The sequence below is a fragment of the Orycteropus afer genome, unplaced genomic scaffold (genome assembly GCF_000298275.1).
Source record: "Orycteropus afer afer isolate SDZICR_OR568_19922 unplaced genomic scaffold, OryAfe1.0 scaffold00403, whole genome shotgun sequence".
Taxonomy (NCBI): Eukaryota; Metazoa; Chordata; class Mammalia; order Tubulidentata; family Orycteropodidae; genus Orycteropus; species Orycteropus afer.
Window position 1 is genome coordinate 2,351,341 of NW_006921990.1, and position 25,172 is coordinate 2,376,512.

The following is a 25,172-nucleotide window of genomic DNA, read 5'->3' on the forward strand; positions in this document are numbered from 1 at the left end:
CAAACTATGGAAACCCTGCAAATGTTAGCTTCCCATGTGCACTATGCTCATTATATGCACGTGCATGTTATTTACATGGGTGCATTATAGGCATGAAGAACAATATATTATGTTTGAGTAACAAGCATATTCGGGTTTAGTTTTCAATTTTTTTTTACTTACATTCATTACTGAAGAATTCTTACATAATCTTTACTGAAGGGAATCATTCTTCTCAGTTTGATGTGCATCTACCAAGTAAGTTTATATGCATTTACACACACATATATATGTACATATCATAATACAAGGAGCTATTGTGGCATAGTGCCTAAGACATTTGACTGCTAACCAGCAAGCGGGCAGTTCAAACCCACCAGCCACTCCTTGGAGAAACACTGGGCAATCTACTTCCATAGAGATTCCACCTCGGAAACCCAAGGAGGGGTTGCTATGAGTTGGAACTGACTCGACGGCAGTGAGTTTGGTTTTTTTGGTTTGGTATCATAATATTGAGTATGTTTTATAGTTGAAAATCTTATGTTAATTTTCATTAAAAATATGACTTAGAGATCTTGTAATATTTGTTGTTAGTTGCCACAGAGTTGGCTCTGACTCATGGCAACTTTTTGTATAACAGAATGGAATAAATTAGTACTCGGAAGGAAAGTTGGGCAATCTACTTCCTTAATGGTACCGCTGCGGAAACCCAAGGATGGGTTGCTATGAGTCGGATATGACTCAATGGCAGTGGGTCTGATTGGTTTTTTGGTTATATCTATATTTGCACCTCAGTCTTGCTGCTTAGTAATCCATGATATGGAAGTACCATAGTTTATTCAATCAATTTTTTATAGATTGATTTTAGATTGTTTTAATTTTTATTTACATTCTAAAAAACTAGGCATGTGACCATGTACAAATATTTATCTTTTCAGACCCTTAATTTCCTCATATGTAAAGTAGGGAGTGATAATAGAAACAGGTCATAGAGTTGGTTAAGTGAAACAATCTACATAAAGCACTTAGTCACAGAATACACTCATAGGGTTATCATTCAACTTAACAGCATTCAATAATGAGAATCCATTTTTATACTTGCAAGTACACATCTTTAAGAATCTGTAATTCCTTACGTATATTCAGCTATTTACAAATGGAGGATTATATTGTTTCTCTTTTTCTATTTTTTTTTTTTTTACTTTTCTTATTTCTGTTATGTTAATTATCATGAAGATTATCTTTCCTTTTAGCTTATAAATGTTGAAGGATAGAGCGTATGTCAGGGGTTGGTTGATTTATTTACATAATTCTGTTTACACAGCATGCAAAAGGTTATGCTTTACAACATAAGGGATCAAATAATGACCCAGGTTTAAATTGTGCCACTCACTTATTGCAGGCCATTTACCTCTCTGTGTCTCATTTTTCTCATCTGAAAGTTAGAGATTTGCATTAAATGACATCTAAGATCCTTTATAGGATCTCTGGTAGCACAGTGCCTAAGGCATCTGACTGCTAACCAGAATGCTGGTGGTTCAAACCCACCAGCCACTCTCGGAAGGAACACTGGGGAATCTACTTCCATAGTGATACCACCTTGGAAACCCAAGGAGGGGTCACTATGAGTCGGATCTGACTCAACAGCAGTAAGAAGATCCTTTATCATTTTATGAGAGTGAATAATTTGGCCAACATGTGGTCAAGTTGCCACCCATCCATATACCTTTATATTTTATTTTTTATTTGCTTTGGCCAAAGCTCAGGCTTCAGCTGATACATCATGTAATAGTAAATAAGAAGAAGCAACTCTATTATTTTGCTTAGCCTTTTGTTGACATGCCTAATTGTTTAATGGAAGTAAACCCAAAATCAAACCCAGTGTGGTCAATTCTGACTCATAGCAACCCTATAGGACAGAGTACAATTGCCCTGTATGGTTTCTAAGACCGTAAATCTTTATGACAGCAGACTGTCTCATCTTTCTCCTGTGGGGCAGCTAGTGGGTTGGAACTGCTGACAACCAGGGCTCCTTGTTTAATGAAAGCCCTCAACTATTTTCATGTGCTCAGATGCCAATAAAAACAGATGGCGTAAAGAGTTGTCTCACTGAATTATTTTGATTTCTAAACCACAAACAAAGGCCACAATTTGTTCTTTGACTGTAAACACTTTAGTTTGGTTGATCATCAGACATGAGATTATTTATTGTAAATATTTTTTAAACAAGTCACAATATATCTTGTGTTTTCTTTTGATAATGTCAAGACTAAAACTTGTTTATAAAGAAAACACAGTCATTGAATAGACTAACTATAAAAGATCAGCCCAGTGTAATACAGACTGTGTTGCCCACTGGAAATTAAGGCCACTTTACACATCTGCACGCACTAGTATGAACCTTCCACGATATAAATCACTTTCAACAATGGACAAAGAGAAATGGAGGTATCTTCATTAGTTAAATTTCTACTCAATCTGATAGTTTTCTTATTAGAAAGAAGAACATTTCAAGATTCAGAAGGTCCAAAGGATATTAAGAAAAAAAATCCTGTAGCCCAGCTGGCTCAATTGTTAAGAGTTCAGCTGCCGGAAAGATCCTCAGTTTAAACCCACAAGCCTCTCAGGAAGCAAAGAACTGGCACACTGCTCATATGGGGCAGGTCCACTGTGTGTGTCCTATAGGGTCATTATGAGTGGAAATTGACTGAATGGCACACAACAACATAGCTCTAAAGGTCTCCAGAAGCAGCACTGGATTTGAAAAGAGATGAAAATAGGCTTGAAATTTTTATGTGTCATCTAAGTAGAGGAGTCCCTGGGTGGTGCAAACGGTTAAGTGCTTGACTACTAGCCGAATGGTTGGTCGTCCCAACTCACCAGAGGCACCTTGGAAGACAGGCCTTGCAATCTGCTTCCAAAAGGTCACAGCCTTGGAAACCCTAAGTTTTCTACTCTACATACATGGAGTCACTATGACACTAAGCTTCTACTTCTGGGAGTGTCAAACCTTGAGTTCATATTTTGTACTTCTTTTCTTCCTTTGTCTTATAGAACAACCAACAGGAACATTTGTACCACCCCCACCTGGGTCCCTGTGGCTGACTGTACCTCTGTCTGGCTTCCTGGCTTTTAATCCACTTTCTCCTGCTCTTCTGGCCTGCTGCTTTGGGCGTCCCTGAGTTGTCTCTCCTCACCTGTATCCCTGGGGCTGACTGCTCTTCTGTCTGGGTTCCTGGCTTTTATCCCCTTTCTCCTGCTCTTCCGGCCTGCTGCTCTTGGTGGGCCTGAGTTTCCTCTCCTCCCCTAATCCTGGAACCTAATTCCTAAGCCAGGAACCTGGACAGAAGAGCAGTCAGCCACAGCGTTACAGGTGAGGAGCGACAACTCAGGGATGCCCAAAGTAGCAGGAGGGAAGAGCAGGAGAAAGGGGATTAAAAGGGGTTAGGGATGGGGATGGTAATTGAGGAGTGAGATCAAATGTATACAAACTGTTGACTTATGTAAAACAAATTCTGCTCTGTAAATTTGCACCTACAGCACAATTAAAAAAAAAAAAAAAGAAAGAAAGAAAGAAAATACCCAGGTCAGAGAAAGAGATCCTTTCCCATACTGCTGGTGGGAATGTAAATTAGTGCAGCCTCTTGAAAGGGCAAACTGATACCATCAAAATTTGAAATATAACCAGAAGGCTGGTGGTTCAAAGCCACCAGTCACTCCTCAGAAGGAAGATGGGGCAATCTACCTCCGTAGTGATACCACCTCGGAAACCCAAGGAGGGGTCGCTATGAGGGCCCAACTTGATGGCACATAACAACAACAACAACAACATGCTTTGACAGAGTAATTCTACTAGAAATTTATCCTACAGATAAACTCCAATATAAACTATATTTTGTAAATTCTAAGATAAACATTTATGTTTACATTTAACATTTCTGAAGTTAGGATAGCATGTCATGGTTTAACTGGCAACATATTTTTTTTTTCTTCTGGATGGCACATAAAATAATGGTACTTCTTAAAAATGATAGTGTTTTAGAGTTTATGAAATATGGTATATGTAAGAATATTTTATTGAGGAACCGTCTTAGCAGAGAAGTAGAAACAACCTAACCATCTGTTTGTAGGAAACTGGTTAAATAATGAGCCCTGGTGGCACAATGGTCATGTGCTTGGCTGCTAACCATAAGACTGGTGGCCACCAGCTGTTCCCTGGTAGAAAAGACCTAGAGATTGGCTCTGTAAAGATGTGAACCAGAAACCAAACTTGCCGCCATGGAGTTGATTCCAACTCACAGCAACTCTATAGGAGAGAGCAGAACTTCCCCATCGAGTTTCCAAGGCTGTAATTTTATAGAAGCAGATTGCCAGGTCTTTCTTTTGTGAAGCAGCGGGTAGGTTCGAACCTCCAACATTTTGGCTAGTGACCAAGCCCCATCAAGGTTCCTTCTGTGTAAAGATTACAGCTTAGGAAATCCTACAGGGCAGTTCTGCTCTGTCCTATAGAGTCCTATAGATTAGCTATGAGTCAGAATCAACTAGACAACACACAACAACAATATAGCTATAATGCAATACTCTGCAGCCATTATAAAAAATAAGGGAGGCATCATGAAAATATGACCATGATATTAAGTAAAGATCAGGAGCTCTGGTGGTGTAGTGCCTAAGGCACCTCACTGTTAATCAGAAAGCTGGCAGTTCAAACCCACAAGCCACTCCTCAGAAGGAAGACTAGGCAATCTACTGTAGAGATATCATCTTGGAAACCCAAGGAGGGGTTGCTATGAGTCATCAAATTATAAATTGGTATGTGATGGGCAAAATGTTATGTATGTACATACTCATTGTACATTTGTATATGCATATAAATAACTTATAATAAAAATATTATTTGACATTGAAAAGTAACTGAAAAGAAAAAAAATTAATATGATCAGAAAGTCATTTTAAAGAGAACTTAAAATTCACCTTTTTGCTTGTCCATCCTATGCCTGCAAGGAAGGCCATGACCAATGTACACAGTCCTCCTGATCCAGGGAAACCAAAATATATGCTGCTGAAAACAGCGAGCACAGAGAATCCCAAAACAAGGAATGCTCTCTTCCACACAAGGTTGGCCTTTAGGAGACAAAAAGTTAATTAGCAACTGATTTTTAATTATTGATTTTTCCATAATATGAATTTATAGGAAAATAAAAATGCCTGTATCTGCTCACATAAATGCATGACTTAGCATTACTTTCTCTTCCTTAATGGAGGCAGAGTGAGTGTATATACAAATGTAGGCTCCTTTTAGGACCACCAGTTATCTGCCTTGCATTGCTATAATGCCAAACAGGTTTCAGCACAGCTTCCAGATTAAGGGAGACAAGGAAGAAAAGCCTGGCAATCTACTTCCAAAAATCAGCCAATGAAACCCCTGGCAGCATTTTGGTCTCTCATGCATGGGATTGCTATGAGCTGGGGACAGACTCAATGTTAGCTAACAACAGCAGGTATCAATGCATAATTTCACAGGGTGAAGTGAAGTAGTAGAAAAAAGTACACTGGCTTTGGATGCAGACAGACCTGGGTTAAAATTCTAGCTCTTTTGTAATTGATATGTAGGCAGTGGCTGCATTATTAACCTCTCTAAGCTTTAATTCCTCATCCATGAAACTGCCACAAAAGCATTTACATCATAGGGGTTTTGTGGATGTTAAAGATAACATATCTCTTGTTATCTTCAGGCTTTCCATTTACTTTTTCATTTGGTGCTCCTTTGGTTTGTTTTTCTTTCTAAATCCTTGACTAGTAAGAAGTTTTAGGAGGCTGGAGGTTCAAACCCATCAGCCACTCCTCGGAATGAAGATGATACAATCTACTTCTATCATGATACCACCTTGGAAACCCAAGGGGGGCGTCACTATGAGTCGGATCCAGATCTGACTCCACCAGTGAGTTGGTTTTGGTTATAGATTGAGTGGAAGGAGTTCTGGTGGTGCAGTGCCTAAGGAATTTGACTGCTAACCAGAAGGTTGGTGGTTCAAACCCACCAGCCACTCTGTGGAAGGAAGATGGGGTGATCTACTTCCATAAAGATTTACTGCCTCGGAAACCCAATGGGGGTCACTATGAGTCAGAATTGACTCGATGGCAGTGAGTTGAAAGTAGCTTTTTTTTTAAATGTTTTTAAATTGGTATTTGTTTTACTGTGAAATTTAAAGTACACAGAATATAAATTAGAGGAAAAAAATGTTCAGACTGCATTAAATATACATTTCGTCCTCTTCATAAGTTTCACGGATGGCCCTGATATAGCAGTAAGCAATTTTAAACTTGGGGGGCTCTTTTCTAAAACCTGTCCTTCACATTTGGCTTTGATGGAAGTGTTCCAAAGTGTTAGTAATGATATTTTAGAGCATAACTTTCTCACAGATTATTTCTTTCACCTGGTCACTACTTGGAAAGTACTGAATAAAAAATCCAAGAAGAGCTCCAGTTGCCACACCAATTACTACCTCCAAAACTCCTCTGAGGACATTAAAAATTGTGGAGCCTGTAAAACAAACAAAAAGAAAAATTTTAGACAGAATTCAAAAATGTTTTGAATTTAGAGTTAGATAAGAAAATATTCACTGTAATCATTGTATTTTAGTTTCCTTAATGTTTCTACTGAGTAAGCAAAGCCAAACCAAACCCATTGCCATTGAGTTGATTCTGACTCATAGTGACACTACAGAACAGAGTAGGACTGCCCCATAGAGTTTCCAAGGCTGTAAATCTTCAGGGAATCAGGCTGACTCATCTTTCTCCATGGAGCAGCAGTTGGTGGGTTCAAACCACCATTTTGGTTAGCAGCTGTGTGCTTTAACCATTGTGCTACCAGAGCTCCTTCTGTAATATGTACAGGGGACTTATTCCTTCTCAGATGTTTGCTCTAAAAGGAAATCATAGGGTTTCCAAGGCTGTAAGGCTGGCGGTTCAAACCCATCAGCCACTCCTCGGAAGGAAGATGGGGCAATCTACTTCCGTAGTGATACAGCCTCGGAAACCCAAGGAGGGGTCGCTATGAGTCAGGTCTGACTCGACGGCACCTAACAACAACAACAATCTTTATGGGAGCAGATGGCCACCTCTTTCTCCCATGGACCACTAGTGGGTTCAAACTGCTGACCTTTAGGATAGTAGCCAAGCGCTTAACCATTGTGCCACCAGGGCTCCTTAAAAAATAATCTTTGAAGGATAATAAAGGTGTAAAAAGGAGCTCTGGTAGCGTAGTGCCTAAGGCACTTGACTGCTAACCAGAAGGCTGGTAGTTCAAACCCACCAGCCACTCCTCAGAAGGAATCTACTTCTGTAGTGATACTGCTTCGGAACCCAAGGAGGGGTCGCTATGAGTTGGGTCCAACTTGACCGCACATAACAACAACAACAAAGGTATAAATAATAGTGAAAAAAATACCTTAATTTGTGAAAAAATACCTTTGATTCCTCTTTCATTATTACATAAAACAAGACATGTCCATATCAGACAAGAATTAAGTATTTCTCATTTGCAAGGATCAATGAAATCCATTAAAACCATCACTGTCATTAGCCATAAAATGTTAAACATGAGGCAGCAGAAACTATCCTTCTTTTAGAAGTATTCTGTTCCTTCTGCTTGAACTGCTCTGTCACTTGTGCTCACTTTAAAAAATTTACTCATTCTTTGTGCTTGTCTCCAAGCTTAAACTTTTCCAGATCACTGCAAGCAGAAGCTATTCAACTCCTTCTTTAAACTTGACTGCTTTGTATCCCCTATTATTGCATATACCGCAGACTCTTGAACAGCCTATGTAAAGAGACAGGAAGGGAATAAAGATAAGTATGTACTGGTCCTCCCCTCCCCATTCCCAGTATCGAACTTTTGAGAATTTGTTCTATATATTTCTTTTGCCTTAATCAATTATCAAGCAAATATGGCATGCTTATAACATTTTAATCTATGTCTCTAGAATATAAAGAAAATAGTATGTTTTGAACTGACTAGTTTACCTGTGGAAAATGCCATGCCCAAGCATGTGTTGAAACCAGTTATGGCTAGAATGTCATCGAAGCTGCCAGCGGCCATGAGTAAGGTTGGGACACCTTTTTCAACACCGTAGCCTCTTCCCTGCAATAGGAGCATTGAAGGCACCACAACAGCTGGTGATACAGCACCTAAAACAAAACTAAGCAGGGAGTACTTTAAACATTTATGATATTATCTTAATATCTTTTTTTTTTTTAAATTATAATAACCTCTACTCCTTTGGAGGCTGGACTTTGTAGACTTTTACCTATAGTCTTTCATATGGCAGAAAAATGACAAATCATAAACATACACACACACACACACACACAAATTCCACAGAACACTGTTTCTCAAATTGTAGCCATAGACAACTCTCATTGGAAATACTTGTTACTTTAAAGAAAAAATCATATTTTCCACATATAATGTGTATAGTGTGCATAGGAAGCTAACACACAAGGAAGTTGTATTTTTGAAACTCATGTAACGTGCATGTTATCTGTGTAAAAATTACTATAATTCACGTCCACCCAGAGGCCCTTCAGAAGAAAGGCCTAGTGATCTTCCAAAGAAAAATCAGCCATTAAAATCCTACGGAGCAGGGTTCTACTCTAACACACATGGGCTTACCATGAGTCAGAATCTACTCAATGGCAACTGGTAATTTAGAAGATCTAATGGATTTAGCCCCAGGATTCTAACTTTTTATTAAACAAAACATTCATATTATGAGATCTGAAAAACATTGGTACATATATTTTGAATTGGACTTAGTATGTAAAATAAGAACAGATTCCAAAAAACCAAACTCAGTGCTGTTAAGTCAAATCCAACTCATAGCAACCCCTCCTTGGGTTTCTGAGGTAGTATCTCTATAGAAGTAGATTACCAAATCTTCCTTTGGAGGAATGCCTGCTGGGTTTGAACCACCAGCCTTTTGGTTAGCAGTCAAATGCCTTAGGCACTATGCCACCAGAGCTCCTAAGAACAGATTGTGTTGTTGTTGTTGTTATGTGCTGTTGAGTCCGCTCCAACTCATAGCGATCCCTCCTTGGATTTCCGAGGTGATATCACTATAGAAGTAGATTGCCCAACCTTCCTTCTGAGGAGTGGCTGGTGGGCTTAAGGAGGTCATTAAGGCAGTGATAGTGATGATAATAACAACAGAAGCAGTAGGAACAGCAAGGAGCACTTTATATGCCAAACACTATTTTCAGCACTTTACACGTCATGACTAACTTAATTCTCATAACAACTCTATGAAATAGATTCAATCATAATCATCATTTTACAAATAAGGATTGAGGTCCAGAGAGATTAATTAATTTGCCAAAAGTCACTCTGCAAAGAAAATTGCAGGTCTGGGATTTGAACCTAGGCAATATAGCTCCAGAGTCTTTACCATGTAAAGTAAGAGAACACAAATCACAATAGACTAGTGACAAGGAGGAGGAAAACATAACAGGCATTGATGATTGTTGATGTGTTTATTATCCTTTATACAGATTTTAAGGCAAGATCCTGCATCTCTCTTACCAGCATGGAACCAGGGGTAAGTAAAAGACTATTACTTTTTCAATTAGTTTAAATTATTGGAATCACTGTAAAAGTTAATGCCTATAGAAGCATATAGAAGTATATTTTAGAGTTAGAGGATTTAGATTATGCTGGAATTTCTATGTTGCATTTTCTGATGCCCTTAAGTAAACACTATTATGCATTCTCTTGTATGGAAGCATAGAAAGGTCTAAATCTGTGCATGTTTTCATATGGACAAAGAAAAATCATTACCCCAGTATAAATCCCCATTGCCATGGTAAACCCATCAGGAAATGAGCAAGAAGAGCAGATGTGCATGCCTCCACAAGACAAGGACCCATGGACAGTCTCACGCAAACACCCTTCAATTTCTTCAGGGCCTGAAATATAAAAACAGAGATACTAAAATAATTCTCAAAGGCATGCAGAGAAGATGGACTTGAGGTATGAGGTGACCTTAAACTTTCTCCAGTATCCAGACTATGTATGGGTCAACATAAATCTTCCAGGTCATGGGTTTTATTTAACAAACACTCAGTATTCTAAATGTTTTAAAGTTAATTTATTTAGACCTCACAGCCACACTGAGATAGGCAGTATTATTTATTTATTTATTATTGTGATTTGGATGAAAATATACAGAGCAAATTCACTTTCCATACAGCAGTTCACATATACTTTGTCTCATGACATTGACTACAATTTACCACAATACAACAGCTCCCCTCCCACTGATAGTTACCTCTTCCCTGTGTCCATCCCTCCATGTACTCCTGCCCCGTGAGCTGTCCCCTGTGCATAAACAGCCCTTCTTTCTTCCATGATTGTTCTCTACAAGGAGTCTATCTACCTCAGGTAAATGTTCTACTCATATGCCTGTCTTTTGTTTGGCTGGAAGCCACAGGTGTGGGTTCAATTCCAGACCTGAAAGGCAGCTAGGGGCCATAGTCTCAGTGGTTCCACCAGGCTCTATCAGACCATCAAACCTGGTTCCCCCACTTCTTTTTTCCAAATGATTTTGAGTTTTGTTCCATATTGTTCTCCCTCTCTATCCAGGATCTCCTACAAAGATCCCTCTCCAAGTGGTTGACAGTGGTAGCCAGGCACTATCTAGTTATTCTAGTCTCATAGTCGTATAGGCCGCAGATCGCATTGTGTACCAGTTGCTAGGACTAATTCTTTCCATGAATCTTTGGTTTTCTTCATTCTTCTTTGCTCTGGACAGGGAGAGACCCATCGTTGCATCTAGATGGTAGCTTGCAAGCTTTTAAGATCCCAGTTGCTACTCGCCAAAGTAGGAGGTGGAACAATGTTTTGTGTAGTATGGTATGCTAATTGAGCTTGATGTCTCCTGTGAGCCCACAGGTTCAACTGCTCGGTCCCTCTGGGTAGCTGGCTGTGACCAAGAAGTGACTGCAACCTTGTGATAGGCAGTATTATTATTCCCATTTTTTAGATGTCCTCTTTAAAAAGGGCCTAAGCTAATTTGTTCAAGATCATGAAACTGGTGAATGGTGGAGCCAAGTTTTGAACTCAGGCAGGCAACTTACAGAGTAAGTACTCATAATCTCCACACTAGCTGACTTTACCCTCTCAGTGCTAGCTTTATTTATAACATATGATCCCAGAAAAAGGTTGGGGTGAAAAGCCACAGTTGGTTCATGACATCCCTCAAGAACATTTATTTTTTCTGCATTAAAAAACATACATGGAAAACAAAACAAAGCAAAAACATAAATCTCATTTTATACATTAGGAAGTTTTCTGAGCCAGTATAGTTAGCTCTAAGCATGTATACTGAATTATTATGAATGTGACATCAGGACTGGAGGAAGACTCATTAACAACCCATGATATGCAGATGATATAGTCTTGCTTGGTAAAAGCAAAGAGGGCTTGAAGGACTTACTGATAAAGATCAAAGACTACAGCCCTCAGTATGGATAACACCACAACATGAAACAAAAATTCTCCCAACTAGACCAACAAGCATACTATGATAAATGGAGAAAACACTGAAGTTGTGAATGATTTCATTTTACTTGGCTCTACAATTAATATCCATGGAAGCAGCAGTCAAGAAATCAAATGACGTATTGCATTGGGCAAAACTGCTGCAAAAGACCTCTTTACAGTGTTAAAAAGCAAAGATGCTACCTTGAGGACTAAGGTGTGCCTGACCCAAGTAATGGTATTTTCAAATGCCTCATATATATGCAAAATCTGGACAATGAATAAGGAAGACTGAAGAATTGATGCCCATGAATTATGGTGTTGTTGAAGAATATTCAATAAACCATGGACTGCCAGAAGAGGGAACAAATCTGTCTTGGAAGAAGTACAGCCAGAATGCTCCTTAGAAGCAAGGATGATGAAGCTTCATCTCATGTACTTTGGACAAATTATCAGGAGGGACCAGTCCCTGGAGAAGGACATCATGCTTGGTAAAGTGGAGGGTCAGAGAAAAAGAGGAAGACCCTCAGTGTGATGGACTGATACAATGACTTCAACAATGGGCTCAAACACAGCAACAGTTGTGAGGATGATACAGGACTGGGCAGAGTTTTGTTCTGTTGTACACAGGTTGCTATGAATCGGAACCCACTCCACAGCACCAAACAACAAGAAGAAGAAGCATGTATACAGGACATTGAACACAAAAAATAAGATGTCTTCCCCCTCAGTACCATAATTTTAACTAGGGCCTATATCTCTGTCAGAGAAAAGGGGAACCTTCATTCTTGGTGCTGTCCCCACTTCACTTTTCTCCAATAAATTATGGAAATATTTTCTGAGATCTTGTGAAGCACAGGGTCCCACCTGCACAACAGTCCTGTATGAAATAAAAGCTAGTGCCCTGCGGTGTAGTAAATTACCTGGTATGACTTTTCTAGCCGTAAATCTTTGTAAACTCTGAGGTGGAATTTGCCATGAGCAAGTGAGGAGCTCCTGATTTAAAGTTATCCCCCTGGGTATTCCTGTTGAGATGGCAAAAAGCAATGTTCTGGGAAGTTCGTGCTCTCTCAGGTGCTTAGAATTCTGATGTTATGGTTGGTTAGTTTGGCCACTTTGCCAGGCTCAAAAGGAGGCCTCCTAGAAGCAGAAGAAGTCTCTGTGACTGCTGGTTGTGAAAGATATGCTGCTGAGAGAAACAAGTTCCTGAGAGACATGTGATGCTGAGAAAGAGATGCAGAGAGAAACACATTGCTGAGAGACACGCACTGCTGGGAGAGAGACTGAGAGAGACTGTTGGCTGAGAGATGGTGGGCTGAGAGAGATTGAGCATTGTTCCTGAACTTGAATTGTAGCGTGGTGCTTTCCTAATAAACCCCATAATCTGTGAGTTCTGTGTGGCCATAGCAGCGAATTATCAAACCCAGCAGAGAGGTGGTGGGTGCTGTGGGAGGAACGGTTGGTATTAGGGTTGGTGAAAAGGGCTGGAGGGAGGTGGCACGTTTGGCCTTGCAGGAATAGGCTTTGGGCTACTGATGGTGATTCTTTCTTCCTCTTGTGGGGTTAGAGGAGGTCAGAAGTTGCAGCCTCCTTGCCTTCTGGCATGTACACATCCTTTTTGTAAAGTTCAGTGATTCTAAATACTTGCAGTATTGTGTTATGTTGTTGTTATGTGCTGTCAAGTCAGACCTGACTCATAGTGACCCCTCCTTGGGTTTCCAAGGCAGTATCACTATGGAAGTAGATTGCCCCCTCTTCCTTCTGAGGAGTGGCTGGTGGGTTTGAACCACCAGCCTTCTGGTTAGCAGTCAAGTGTCTTAGCCACTATGCTACCAGGAGCAAAATTCCTATTAGAAATCCCCACTTCTTACCTTTGAATCCAATCCAAGGCCAGCACGAACCAATATGATTGATAGGGCTATACTTCTCAAAGATGATGACCACTTGTGCTTGATCTGTACATTATCACTGATAACTGGAATATTTCTGAGGAGAAACCCAGCAAGCAGCATGCCTTGAATGGACAAGTCAAACAACTCTTTAGTTAGTTTCCAAATACAGAAAATATTTTTCAGCACATTAGTTGTCTCTATTTCATCTTAGGGCACATAACAACAACAACAACAATAACAACAACAAATCATCTTAGGAACCACTTCCTTTATGCTTAGTACTTGGATAAAATTAAGTTAAGCTTTCAATTTAAGAAATCAGAGTAATACAATTAATTGTTGTTGTTAAGTGCTGTCGAGTCGTTTCCGACTCATAGCGACCCCATGCACAGCAGAACGAAACACTGCCCGATCCCGTGCCAGCCCCACAATCCCTGCTATACTTGAGCCCATCATTGCAGCCACCATATCAATCCATCTCGTTGAAGGCCTCCCCCTCTTTCATCGACCCTCCACCCTACCAAGCATGACATCCTTCTCCAGGGAATGGTCCCTTCTGACAACATGACCAAAATAGGTGAGACGAAGTCTGGCCATTCTTGCTTCCAAGGAGCATTCTGGCTGCACTTCCTCCAGGACAGATCTGTTAGTTCTTTTAGCAGTCCATGGTACTTTCAGCATTCTTCGCCAGCACAACTCAAAAGCATCAACTCTTCTTCGGTCTTCCTTATTCATTGTCCAGCTCTCACATGCATATGAGGCAATTGGAAATATCATGGCTTGTGTCAGGCACACCTTAGTTCTCAAGGAGATATCCTTGCTCCTCAGCACTTGAAACAGTTCCTTCGCAGTTGACTTTCCCAATGCTACACGTCATCTAATGTCCTGACTGCTGCTTCCGTTGGCATCGATTGTAGAACCAAGCAACATGAATTCCTTGACAACCTCAATCTTCTCTCCATTTATTGTGATGCTGCTCATTGGTCCAGTTGTAAGGATTTTTGTTTTCTTTATATTGAGACGTAATCCATACTGCAGACTGTATTCTTCAACCTTCATCAGTAGGTGCCTTAAGTCATCCTCACTTTCAGCAAGCAAAGTTGTATCGTCTGCATATCTCAGGTTGTTAATGATACAATTAATTAGAGGAGCAAATAAAAGGTTTTGATATGCAGGTTAAAAAGATAGATTACGATAGTTAATATTCCCAAAATACCTGAGCAAAACAGTAAGACACAGGATGCAGCATTTGGAAAGAGACTGTAATCGAATTCTAAATATAAAATGTTTTATTACAATGTCAATTCAGCCAATCCTTTGTGTACAAACAGCAAACAGCTCCTAAAATTATTTGCTATGTCAAATTATCTGAAATAAACTACAAATACTTACATGGATTCTGTTTTACCTTAAAATTAGATAATTTAATTTTAAAATGCCTAACTTACTTGTTTCCAAACAAAGGCTTTAGTGAATTACGATGGAATAGACAACATTGCCCTGTCATGTCAGCTGGTGACTCTTCTTTCCTTTGGTCATTCAACATTCATCAAATACCTTCAGTATTTTAGACATTATGTATACTGGTCTTGTGGTTCCTGCTGCTCACACCACTGCCACTGTTTTCTCTGCTTCTCACCTTTGCTGTCCTTGCCTGCATTTCTCTCAGTCTCCAGCATTATCAGTTCAGTATTATAGCCCTTAGCCATTATTACAGCTCTTTTATTTGACTCTAGGAGGTCTTTAGAGTGGGGACCCCAGGTCCAAAGCTGTGCTCCTCTTCTGGCTCTTGTTGATCAGGTGTCTTCCAAAAAGCCTCTGATACTGGCTGCTTCACAGGAAAAATCCTTGTCAATTTCAAGATGTGGCTTTCCTAGCAGGATCCTAAACTGACCAATTCTATTAGGTGGATTGCAAGCCATTTAGGTGGGTAGCAAACCAATCAATCCCTGTAAACCGCTTATGTAGATACAAATCTCTGTAAGCTGTGCATATAGATAACATTAACCAATTCTTTCAAGTCCACTTATATTGATAGCAAACCAATCAATCTTTGTAAGCCACTTAGGTGGACAGAAAACTGACTGATCCTTGCAAGGCATTTAGATGGATAGCAAACAGACCAATCATTTGGCAGATTGCAACCCAACCAATCATTCTGGAAGAATTGCAAACCCAGGGCCAGAAAGGCCACATAAAAGAAACCCATTTTTCCACAGTTGCAGTGTGTAAAGTGTTATTGAATGAAGATGTAAATCATCAAAAGCTGATAATATGAAAGAAAAAGAGATGACCTATTAAGTAGGTCATCTTAAGAATCACCTGTTAAGCAGTCTTGCAAAAAACAAAGCAAAAAATAAGATAATACACATTTTAGGCTCTGTGAGCCATACAAAAACAAACTTTCTGATCAAGCCTCTAGATCTAACAATTTACATCAAAGGGGCAGAGGAACATGCTAAACGCTGCCATTGGCATATAATCAGAAAAATTTAGAATCTGTGAAACATTACAGTACAAAACCAGTGGTTTTTTTCAATAATGATTTGCTTTAAAATAACTTGGGAGTAGATGAAATAAGGTTGTCCATGTATTGAGAGTTTTCAACTACTTAAAAAAATTTTGTAACACGAATTTTCAGAGAAAATACTCCTCCTCTATCAGGGAAGGTGACTGGCCAAGGGAGAGGTCCCCATGGGCTGAGAGGCAAGAAGGGGACACCTGTCAAATCAAAACCAGGCCACTGGCAAGGGAAAAGTGTCTCAGGGAAACCGTTTTCAAATTCCTTTCAGAAACAAAACAAAACACCCCCTCATCACCCATCCATGGCAGTTATTTCAATAAACTCTTAAAAATACAGAACAGGCAATTATTGCATGTATTCTGTGTCTTAAGATGTCTTCTCTATGGATTCAGATTATGTTTTGGTTTTGGATATTGGCCCTAATATCATTAAAAAAAAAAAAGTAAACTTTCTCTACCACAAGTGTAACACTATAGAAAAGAAAAAAAAAGACCTAATTTATATCATTTATGTTGTTGTTGTTGTTGTTATGTGCCGTCGAGTCGGCCCTGACTCATAGCGAGCCCTCCTTGGGTTTCCGAGGCAGTATCACTATGGAAGTAGGATTGCCCAACCTTCCTTCCGAGGAGTGGCTGGTGGGTTTGAACCACCAGCCTTCTGGTTAGCAGTCAAGTGCTTTAGCCACTATGCTACCAGAGCTCCTATCATTTGTGTACTTTTCAGAATATTATCAGTTACCTCAGGAGATTTCATGTATCCACCACAAAGCTTTCTCCCTTTGCAATGTGACATAGTTTGCTTGTTGCAATAATAGACTTGGATTGGAAAATGTAAAGAACATTTCCACAGAGTCTAGAACACTGGTCTTCAACTTAAGCTGCATATTATAATATCCGAATCACGTGGGGAGCTTTCAAAATTCTAATGTCCAGGCTATATTCCATACCAATTAATTCAAAATCTCTGAGGGTGAGACCTAGGCATCAGCATTTCAAAAAATTCCCCAGGTGATTTCCATTTGCAGTCAGATTTGAGAATAATGATCTTTATACTTAGAGCATGGTCTTGAGTTTATTAGAAATGCAGAATCTCAGGCCCCACCCCACATCTGTTTATTAGAATCTACATTTCAACACAATCCCAACACAATCCCACACATTTCATTCTTATGTACAATAAAGTTTGAGAAACACTGATACAGATGCAGAGGTCAGCAAATGTTTACTTTAAAGGGCCAAATAATATGTATTTTAGGCTTTGTGGGCCATACAGTTTCTGTTACAAGTTCAAAACTGCTGTTCTAGTACAAAGGGAACCATACTTGTAAAAAAATAAGCCTGGATGTGTTCTAATAAAACTTTACTGATGAAAAACAGGTGCTTTGCCAACCCCTGATCTACAGTTGTTGTTGTTATGTGCTGTCAAGTCAGACCCGACTCATAGCGACCCCTCCTTGGGTTTCCGAAGCAGTATCATTACAGAAGTAGATTGCCCCATCTTCCTTCCAAAGAGTGGCTGGTGGGTTTGAACCGCCAGCCTTCTGGTTAGCAGTCAAGTGCCTTAGGCACTATGCTACAGTACACAGGAATAATTGAAACTCATTTTAACAATATTTAAATTAAAAACTTCACTGTTGTTGTGGTTGTGTGCCATCAAGTCAATTCCAACTCACAGCGACCCTACAGGATGGAGTAGAACTGCCTCATAGGGTTTCCTAGGCTGAAATCTTTACAAGAGCTGACCACCAGATGTTTTCTCCTGTGGAGCTGCCGGTTGGTATAAACCTCTCATCTTTCAGTTAACAATCTTAATCATTTTGCCACCAGGGCTCCTCATTAACAACTTTAGGGAACAAAGAATACTCGGCAAAGTAAAAATAAGTTAAATGAAATAACTTGAGATTACCTAAAATTTCAAAATATATTGAGAAATAGTACATAGTAAGATGTAAATAAATAATTATACCTTTTAAAAAATAAATTGAACTTCAACTGCTGACTACACATTCATAAGCAAATAATGTTGATCTAAGTTAACAACTCTGGTTTCCTCACTATTATAAAAACCCAAACCAAACCCACTGCCATCGAGTCAATTCCAACCCACAGCGACCCCGTTGGGGTTTCCAAGGTTGTAAATATTTATGGAAGCAGATTGCCTCATTTTCTGCCACAGAGGAGGCTTATGGGTTCAAATCACCGAGCTTTTGGTTAGCACCCCAAGGCCTTAACCAGAGCGGCACCAGAGCTCCTATCATAAGCTAGCAAAAATACCCTGTCAGTTTGGGGAATATGTGCAACAATAAATGTACATGTAAAAGTTAAGTGGTTTTTGGATAAAAGTTAATGATTAGTAAATCTGTAAAAAATGTCCACAAAACACCTTTTGTGGTAAACTGACAGTGATAAATTGAAATTTTATAATTATGGAATTTTAAAAAGAAATATGAAAGGCATAACAGCTAGTTTTAAGAGTAATTTGCATGTATGTTCTGGGAAGGTATTCTCACTGCCTTTAAAACAATACTTTTGGCTAATTTTTAAAGACCATGACACTATGTTTTAAATATACCCAGAAGTATTCTGTTAAATGCTTAACCACTGGCTTTCCAAAAATGTATGTACAGTTAACTACATACATAGTATTATACATTTGAATAATGTAAATATATTATTATAAATTTTAATAATATAAAGATACATTATGCAGTATACAATCACCAATGTGCAATATTCTTCACTGTAAATTCTATATACCCAATTGATTCTCACAGAATGCTCTCAATGATTTTAAAAAATATATATTGTGTTTCAGGTGAAGGTTTACATACCAAATTAGTTTCTTCTCCCATTCATAATTCATATACAAATTGTTTCATGACATTGGTTGCTATCCTCCCAATGCATCAGCACTCTCTCCATTTCTACCCTATTTTCCCTGTTTCCATTCGTCCAGTTTCCCTGACCCACCCTGCCTTCTCATCTATGGTTTTGGGCAAATGTTGCTGTTTTGTTGATTTTTCTAAGGAGCACATTCCTCATGGGTGTTATTGTTTATTTTATAGGTCAATATATCACTTGGCTGAAATAGACATCTTAGTGGAAGGACACAAAAGTAGAACTGAATTCAATCCTATACTTTTCCTCTTTAGCTCTAGCTCATGTCCTGCTCACCTTGCTTCACGCTAGGTGTGTCTACACAGGTTCTCTGTCTCCTATTAGGAATTCTGTGAAGTGGCCTTCCTTTGCTCCTCACCTGGAATAGCTGTTGAACACACCAAGGTGACCACACTGTGCTGTGTTGGCTGGCAGGGCACATTTGTTTTGTACCTCTCCTCATTTGCTGTTGTTGTTAAGCTTCTTCTTCAACCAGTGCTCTAAAAATTTATTGTTTTGTTTAATGCTCAGGGTTCCAGGATTGCTATCTGTATCTGTTTCACTCAGTTTCTCAAGTCTTTGCTAGAAAGATGGCACGTTGTGTCTGAGCCACCCTCTTGGCTCTTCCTTTTCAATGATTTTTTGCTGAACTTACTCATAACCAACTATAGTTGTAGTTCAACCATGACTTAACAAAATCAGATTATAATTAATGCTGTATTACTATCTGGTTCAGCAAAGAAGTCACATCACTGATGAACAAGGGTAGTTTCGCCATGAATGTTAGTTGATATTTTTGATTATATGACCAAATAAAATGAAAATGAAGCAAGACATATGTCAGAACATCACTCATTTGTCAGTGATATAAGTGACTTCTTTGTCAAATCAGTAAATAGTTTTTGAATACTAGAAGAAAATACCCTCAATTTTTTTGTGTATGCTATTCTCTGGTGGCATAGTGCCTAAGGCATCTGACTGCTAACCAGAAGCCTGGTGGTTCAAACCCACTAGCCACTCCTTGGAAGGAAGGTTGGGCAATCTACTTCTGTAGTGATACTGCCTCAGAAACCCAAGGAGGGGTCACTATGAGTCGGATCCAACTCAATGGCTGTGGGTATTTATAAAGCAAAGACTACAAATGTGACATACTTTCCAATGCTGTAATCTTTATGGAAGCGGACTGCCTTATCGTTCTCCTCTAGCGTAGCTGGTGGGTTTGAACTGTCAACCTTTTGGTTAGCAGCCAAATACTTTAACCACTGTGCCACCAGTGCTCCTTAAAGATACAATAGCTACAAACAATCTTAAGAGCACAGATGGGGGTAAAAGTAGTAAAATAATCAAGAAGTGATTAATTTTGAGTGTTTACTGCCCTTTAATATAAATGATTCGATTTTAAGTTTATTTAATTAAATATTTTTAAATACACATGTTTAACAACTAGTTCATAAAATTCCTCAAAATTTAAAATTGGCTTTTGTGAGCTGGTACAAATTGGCTCCAATACACCAAATACATTTATACCTTCAAATTACTACTTTAAAAATATGATTTACTCTGAAGAAAACAGGATGAATTTAGTACTTACCAAGAAGAGGAGGCAGTGGAGGCAATGTAGGTAATTTAATAAGCCCCAACAGTTTACCTCCAACGATGGCACAATAGAACAGGATTATAATTCCAAATAGGTTTCCTCCAGGAAGACATTCACTGCCGGTAATAGACCAAACTACGGCCCACAGAAGAACCACCATGGTAACTGAAATAAATGAGGAAATTAGTTTCTACCAATAAATTGTCATAAGCAGCCTTTGACACCATTTAAGAATGGTTTTGTTAAAGAGATACTGAGTAGTAAGTAGTGAACCACAATCCCATTTCTGCTTGACGGCACCTAAAAACAAGTAGTAAACACATCAGTAGCTAAGGAAACTACCAGTGTTTAGAAAATTGTATCAAATTTTCTTATTTCTTTCAAGAAACAATTATTTCAAGTTCTTTGATATGGGTCTAACTATTTTTCATTTAATGTAATACATTTAGACACTTGCTTTGAAGTCTTAGAATAACAACTGTCTTTCCTGTTGCTCTGGTAGCATAGTGGCTAAGGCATTTGATTACCAACCAGAAGGCTGGTGGTTCAAACCCACCAGCCACTCTTCGGAAGAAAGATGGGGCAATCTACTTCCATAGTGATACTGCCTTGGAAATCCAAGGAGGGGTCACTACAACTATGAGTTGGGTCCGACTCAACGGCACTTAACAACAAAACAACAACAATTAGACTATAAATTCATTAAACGTAGGAATTGGCTTCAATTTTCCTTTTATTTTGTCTTCCAATGTCTAGTTTAGTGCTCTTCAATCAGCCCTAATGATACTTGTTCACTTACTCTAAGATTTATATATGTACATAAGTTTATTATACCTTTTAATAATGTAATAGATAATGTATTTTTAATCATAAATTTTAATAATATATAACATTGGGCCATACACAGTTCACAAAAAACAATTATATCACATATATCACACAATAAAGGATTATTGTATCATCAGGTAATGAAATTTATGAAAACATTCTAGTATTATTAAAAAAATTATTTTGGAATTTCAAAACTATAAAGAAAGTAGAAAGCAGAAGGAGAAAAAAAAAAAATCATAGACAACTTCCTAGAGGCAAAAAGTATTTGTTCCTCTGTTTTTAACTGTAAATTAATTCTCTATAAATTACATATATAAATTAGTTATTTGTAGACATGCATAAGGTGTGCTAAAGATAAGTGAGGGAGAGCTCTTTGTAAATTTTGAAGCACTGTATTAAGTCCAAACATACAGAAAATGCTTATTTATAAGGTTCCCCTAAATTGCTTTTAATTCAGTTAATAATTTACTTTTCACTTATAATTTTGGAAAACCTTATTTTTACCTGTAAGATTTACTTCATAAAGAGAATACTTAGTGCATACAGAATGGGCATAGGGAGGAGTACAGGACAAGAACAGTACTGTAAGCTTGAGGAATAGAAGGGCTGGAAACAAGCAGAGAGGGGTTCATATCCACTAAGCCTCATTTTTTAGGAAACCTTATGGACAACGATTATGCAATTTTTATAAAAATTGACTTCTTCAAATCATATAATTCATTTTCATCCTTATGTCAGTCAAAATCTGTTTTATTATTAATTGTTTTAACTAGAAACATAGCATAATTTGAATGATAAAAATTAAAAAGAGTAATAAAAAGGACAGAAAAGTCATTAAATTATCTGTTGCCTTATTAGCTAGCATATATTTCACAACTTGGTTTTTTCTGTGTTCCAAGTAAGATTTGAGATTTTTTTCCCATGATAGTTTAGAACTTCACCTAATTTCTCTGAAAACTTATCTAGAACCTAAAATATAGAATATCATACTTGACTTTCCCATAGTCCCAGATGAGAATGGTAAAAATGTCCTTCAGAACTCATATATCAAGTATAGCTATAAAAAAGTGAGTCTGTGTTTTCAGTAACCATAACTTCTTGACCAAATGTATTACATTCTTCAACATATTTACCTGGGGAGGTCACATATTTACTTTAATGATGCTGTCATTCCTCTAAATAATTTTGAAATTGTCTTCAAATTTTCAAAACCCTTATTTCCCCTGCTATACCACATATCTTCCAACACACATACATATATACACACTTCTGTTTTGAACAAAAAAATGCATTACTGCATTTGAACATGTATCTTATTCATCAAACTGATAGAAGAATAACCTTTGGATGCTTCCAAAGACCAAATCTAACCCTAACAATATTCAAAATAGTGTTGGGATAAATTTCCAAAGAAAAAATTCAAAATTGCTTTAAGTAATGGCAGCTCTGTGGGACTGAGCTAAATTGGAAACCAAGATCCTTACTTATAAAACAACAGGATTCATTTAAAAGTATAAATTGAGATATGTTTGCTCAAATTTTAGCTGCCTTACTTAGTAGTAATAATGATCAATATTTATGTAGCACTTGCCTGTTAACAAATGATTTGAAAAACATTTTCTCATTGTAATACTAAAGTGATACTTTGAAATGCTTACTCAGATGAGGAAAAGGAAAAAAACTTTGATTTCTGCTCTTTTTCCCTTCCTAATGGCTAGAATGGGGTAGTGACCATAGGGCTCTTGGAAGCCATGTTGAAGATGCTGGAGCCTTGTCAGCATGGGTCCCTAAATGACCACATGGTGCAGGCCTACCAAGAGAATGAATTGTTCACCTTAGTACTTTTCATGTGAAAGAGAAGCAAACTGTTTTTGTCTTTTAAATGTTATTTTGGGATTTCTCATTATAACAACTTTATTTTTAACTCTCTCTTTCTTAATTCACCTTTACTGTTTACAAACCATTTGTTATGACTTTATCCAGTAATCCATGTGGAGGGCAAGCAAATGTTTGTCTCAGTCTTTGCAAATGATTTGATTCCATCGATGTTTCTTGTAGCTTTTTTTCACTGCTATTCAGCAGGTTACTTCCTTCTGTTGGTTCATTTCCATCTATCCTTCTGAGGTTCATAACTGTCTTCTCTTGTGTCTAAAGGAGAAAAATGTATTCTTAAAATTGTATGTTTGCTATACATTTTTATTGGTTATGGATCATATCACAAATTGAATTTCTATTACTAGAATCAAGGTTAACACCTTATAGGAAACTGCACAGCTTTATTACTAGCTAATCAGCTAATGCTTGGAACAAGAACTATGTTATAAATACTTAGCATTGAGTCACTATTCGTGGTATTACATGTGGTAGTTAAGGTTGTGTGTCAACTTGGCCGGGCATGGTTGAGTGGCTAGGCCACTGGATACAGTTATTCCCCATGGTGAGATTGGTAATCAATTCCATGGTAGAATCTACCAGAGCAGCTGAGTAGCTGCTTTAGGGATGTGGGCTGCTTCTAGTATACAAGAAGCAACTTTGAGGAAGGTCTCTAGCTTTTCGGCATGCTTGAACCCTGTATGTAGCCAAGTTGTTGTTCAGCAGCCTGCCATGCCCTGCTGATCTTGGGACTTTTTCTTGGACTTGGATTAGTGGCCTGCCGTGTTGTTTGGTAATATCAGGACTGTGTCTTTTTACTCATAGACCTTGTGTTTGTCAGCCTCAGCAGCCAGCAGCTACCTGAGTGAAGAAAAGCCTCCAGCTGCAATGGGCCAGGAGCAGGAGGCAGAACTGAAGCACAAGGCTGGGGGGGCTTTCACCCAGCCCCTAGAGCCTGGCACTTTTAACTCAGACTTCTAGCCTCCAAAACTATAACAGAGTAAACTCCTGCTTATTAAAGCTATTCCATTTGTGGTGTTCTGGTAGAGCAGCATGAGGTAACCAAAACATTATAAATGTTTCCATCACGTCAAATTTGATTATGCTGGGTTTAAAATCAGCATATTTAAGATATGATACAGGGCAACAGACATAAATATACCAAAGTTGTTCAGAAAAAGAACTGTAGAAAAAAAAAAAATCACATTCATTTCTCTACTTCAATTTAAGCAGTAAAAGGGAAAGGGACAAAACCACAGTGATTCTAGGGTTTATGCTGGGAACACAAAGATTTTTACAGGCTTCCCATTTTTCCAGCCTCATGTAAGGGCCAGTTGCTAAAGGTTTTGGCTGGGGAACTGCTAGTCACACCTGACCTGAACTGTATGAATTTGGAGATTAAGAATAGGGAGAATTGTCTGGTTAGTAGCAGGGAACGAAGAGAATGCAATCCATAAAAGACTCAAAATAGTCCCTTACGCATAAAAATCGCTTACTGAGGTTTACCTGTGCTTCCTGATGTGCGGAGGCTGTGTGATTCACCCCTGCGGGTGGTTCTGAATCTTCACGTTCAATTGTTTTATCTCTATCCCCCATGATTTATATATTTTTTTTTTTTTAAAAAAGATGACAGAAGGAAGAGGAACAAGATAACAAGATCTGTTGTAAAAGAAAAACAGTAAAAAGTAGCAACTTGAAAATCTCTGTAATGAAATGAGTAATTTGTACTTATTTATTTCCCTTAGAACTCTTAATGGCTAAAATATATTTTAAATTAATATGTTTTAATTTTAATAGCTAAACTTTTCTGTAATTCCAACATATTATCCTTATTCTTATCTATATTTTCACCTCTTTTTTTTTGTTGTTCAGGTAATTAACATTCATTTATTCTTTCTGTGACAATTTTGAAAAATGGTACAATTTCTGTTATTGCTGAATAAAGATAACAATTTGGCATTTGTTTTGTAGCTACTATTATTTTATAAATATTAAAATACAACCTTTTTTGTATACTTTTATATTTATTAAATAATATAATGCAAAAAAAGTTCCATAATTATAT

The 25,172-nt window shown here is 38.1% G+C and overlaps 1 protein-coding gene across 1 annotated transcript in view; it reads right to left on the minus strand.

Annotated features, from left to right (window-relative positions):
• Positions 1-24,703, minus strand: part of SLC9B2 (solute carrier family 9 member B2) — a 50,809-nt gene extending 26,106 nt beyond the window's left edge. The window contains exons 1-8 of the mRNA XM_042782658.1: positions 24,620-24,703; positions 23,197-23,383; positions 20,399-20,569; positions 13,387-13,529; positions 9,815-9,942; positions 8,005-8,180; positions 6,417-6,523; positions 4,954-5,103 (exon numbers count right to left, since the gene is read on the minus strand). Of these exons, the coding sequence (XP_042638592.1) occupies positions 4,954-5,103; positions 6,417-6,523; positions 8,005-8,180; positions 9,815-9,942; positions 13,387-13,529; positions 20,399-20,569; positions 23,197-23,383; positions 24,620-24,703 (1,146 nt within the window). The remainder of the gene's footprint in view (positions 1-4,953; positions 5,104-6,416; positions 6,524-8,004; positions 8,181-9,814; positions 9,943-13,386; positions 13,530-20,398; positions 20,570-23,196; positions 23,384-24,619) is intronic.
• Positions 24,704-25,172: the final 469 nt, after the last annotated feature.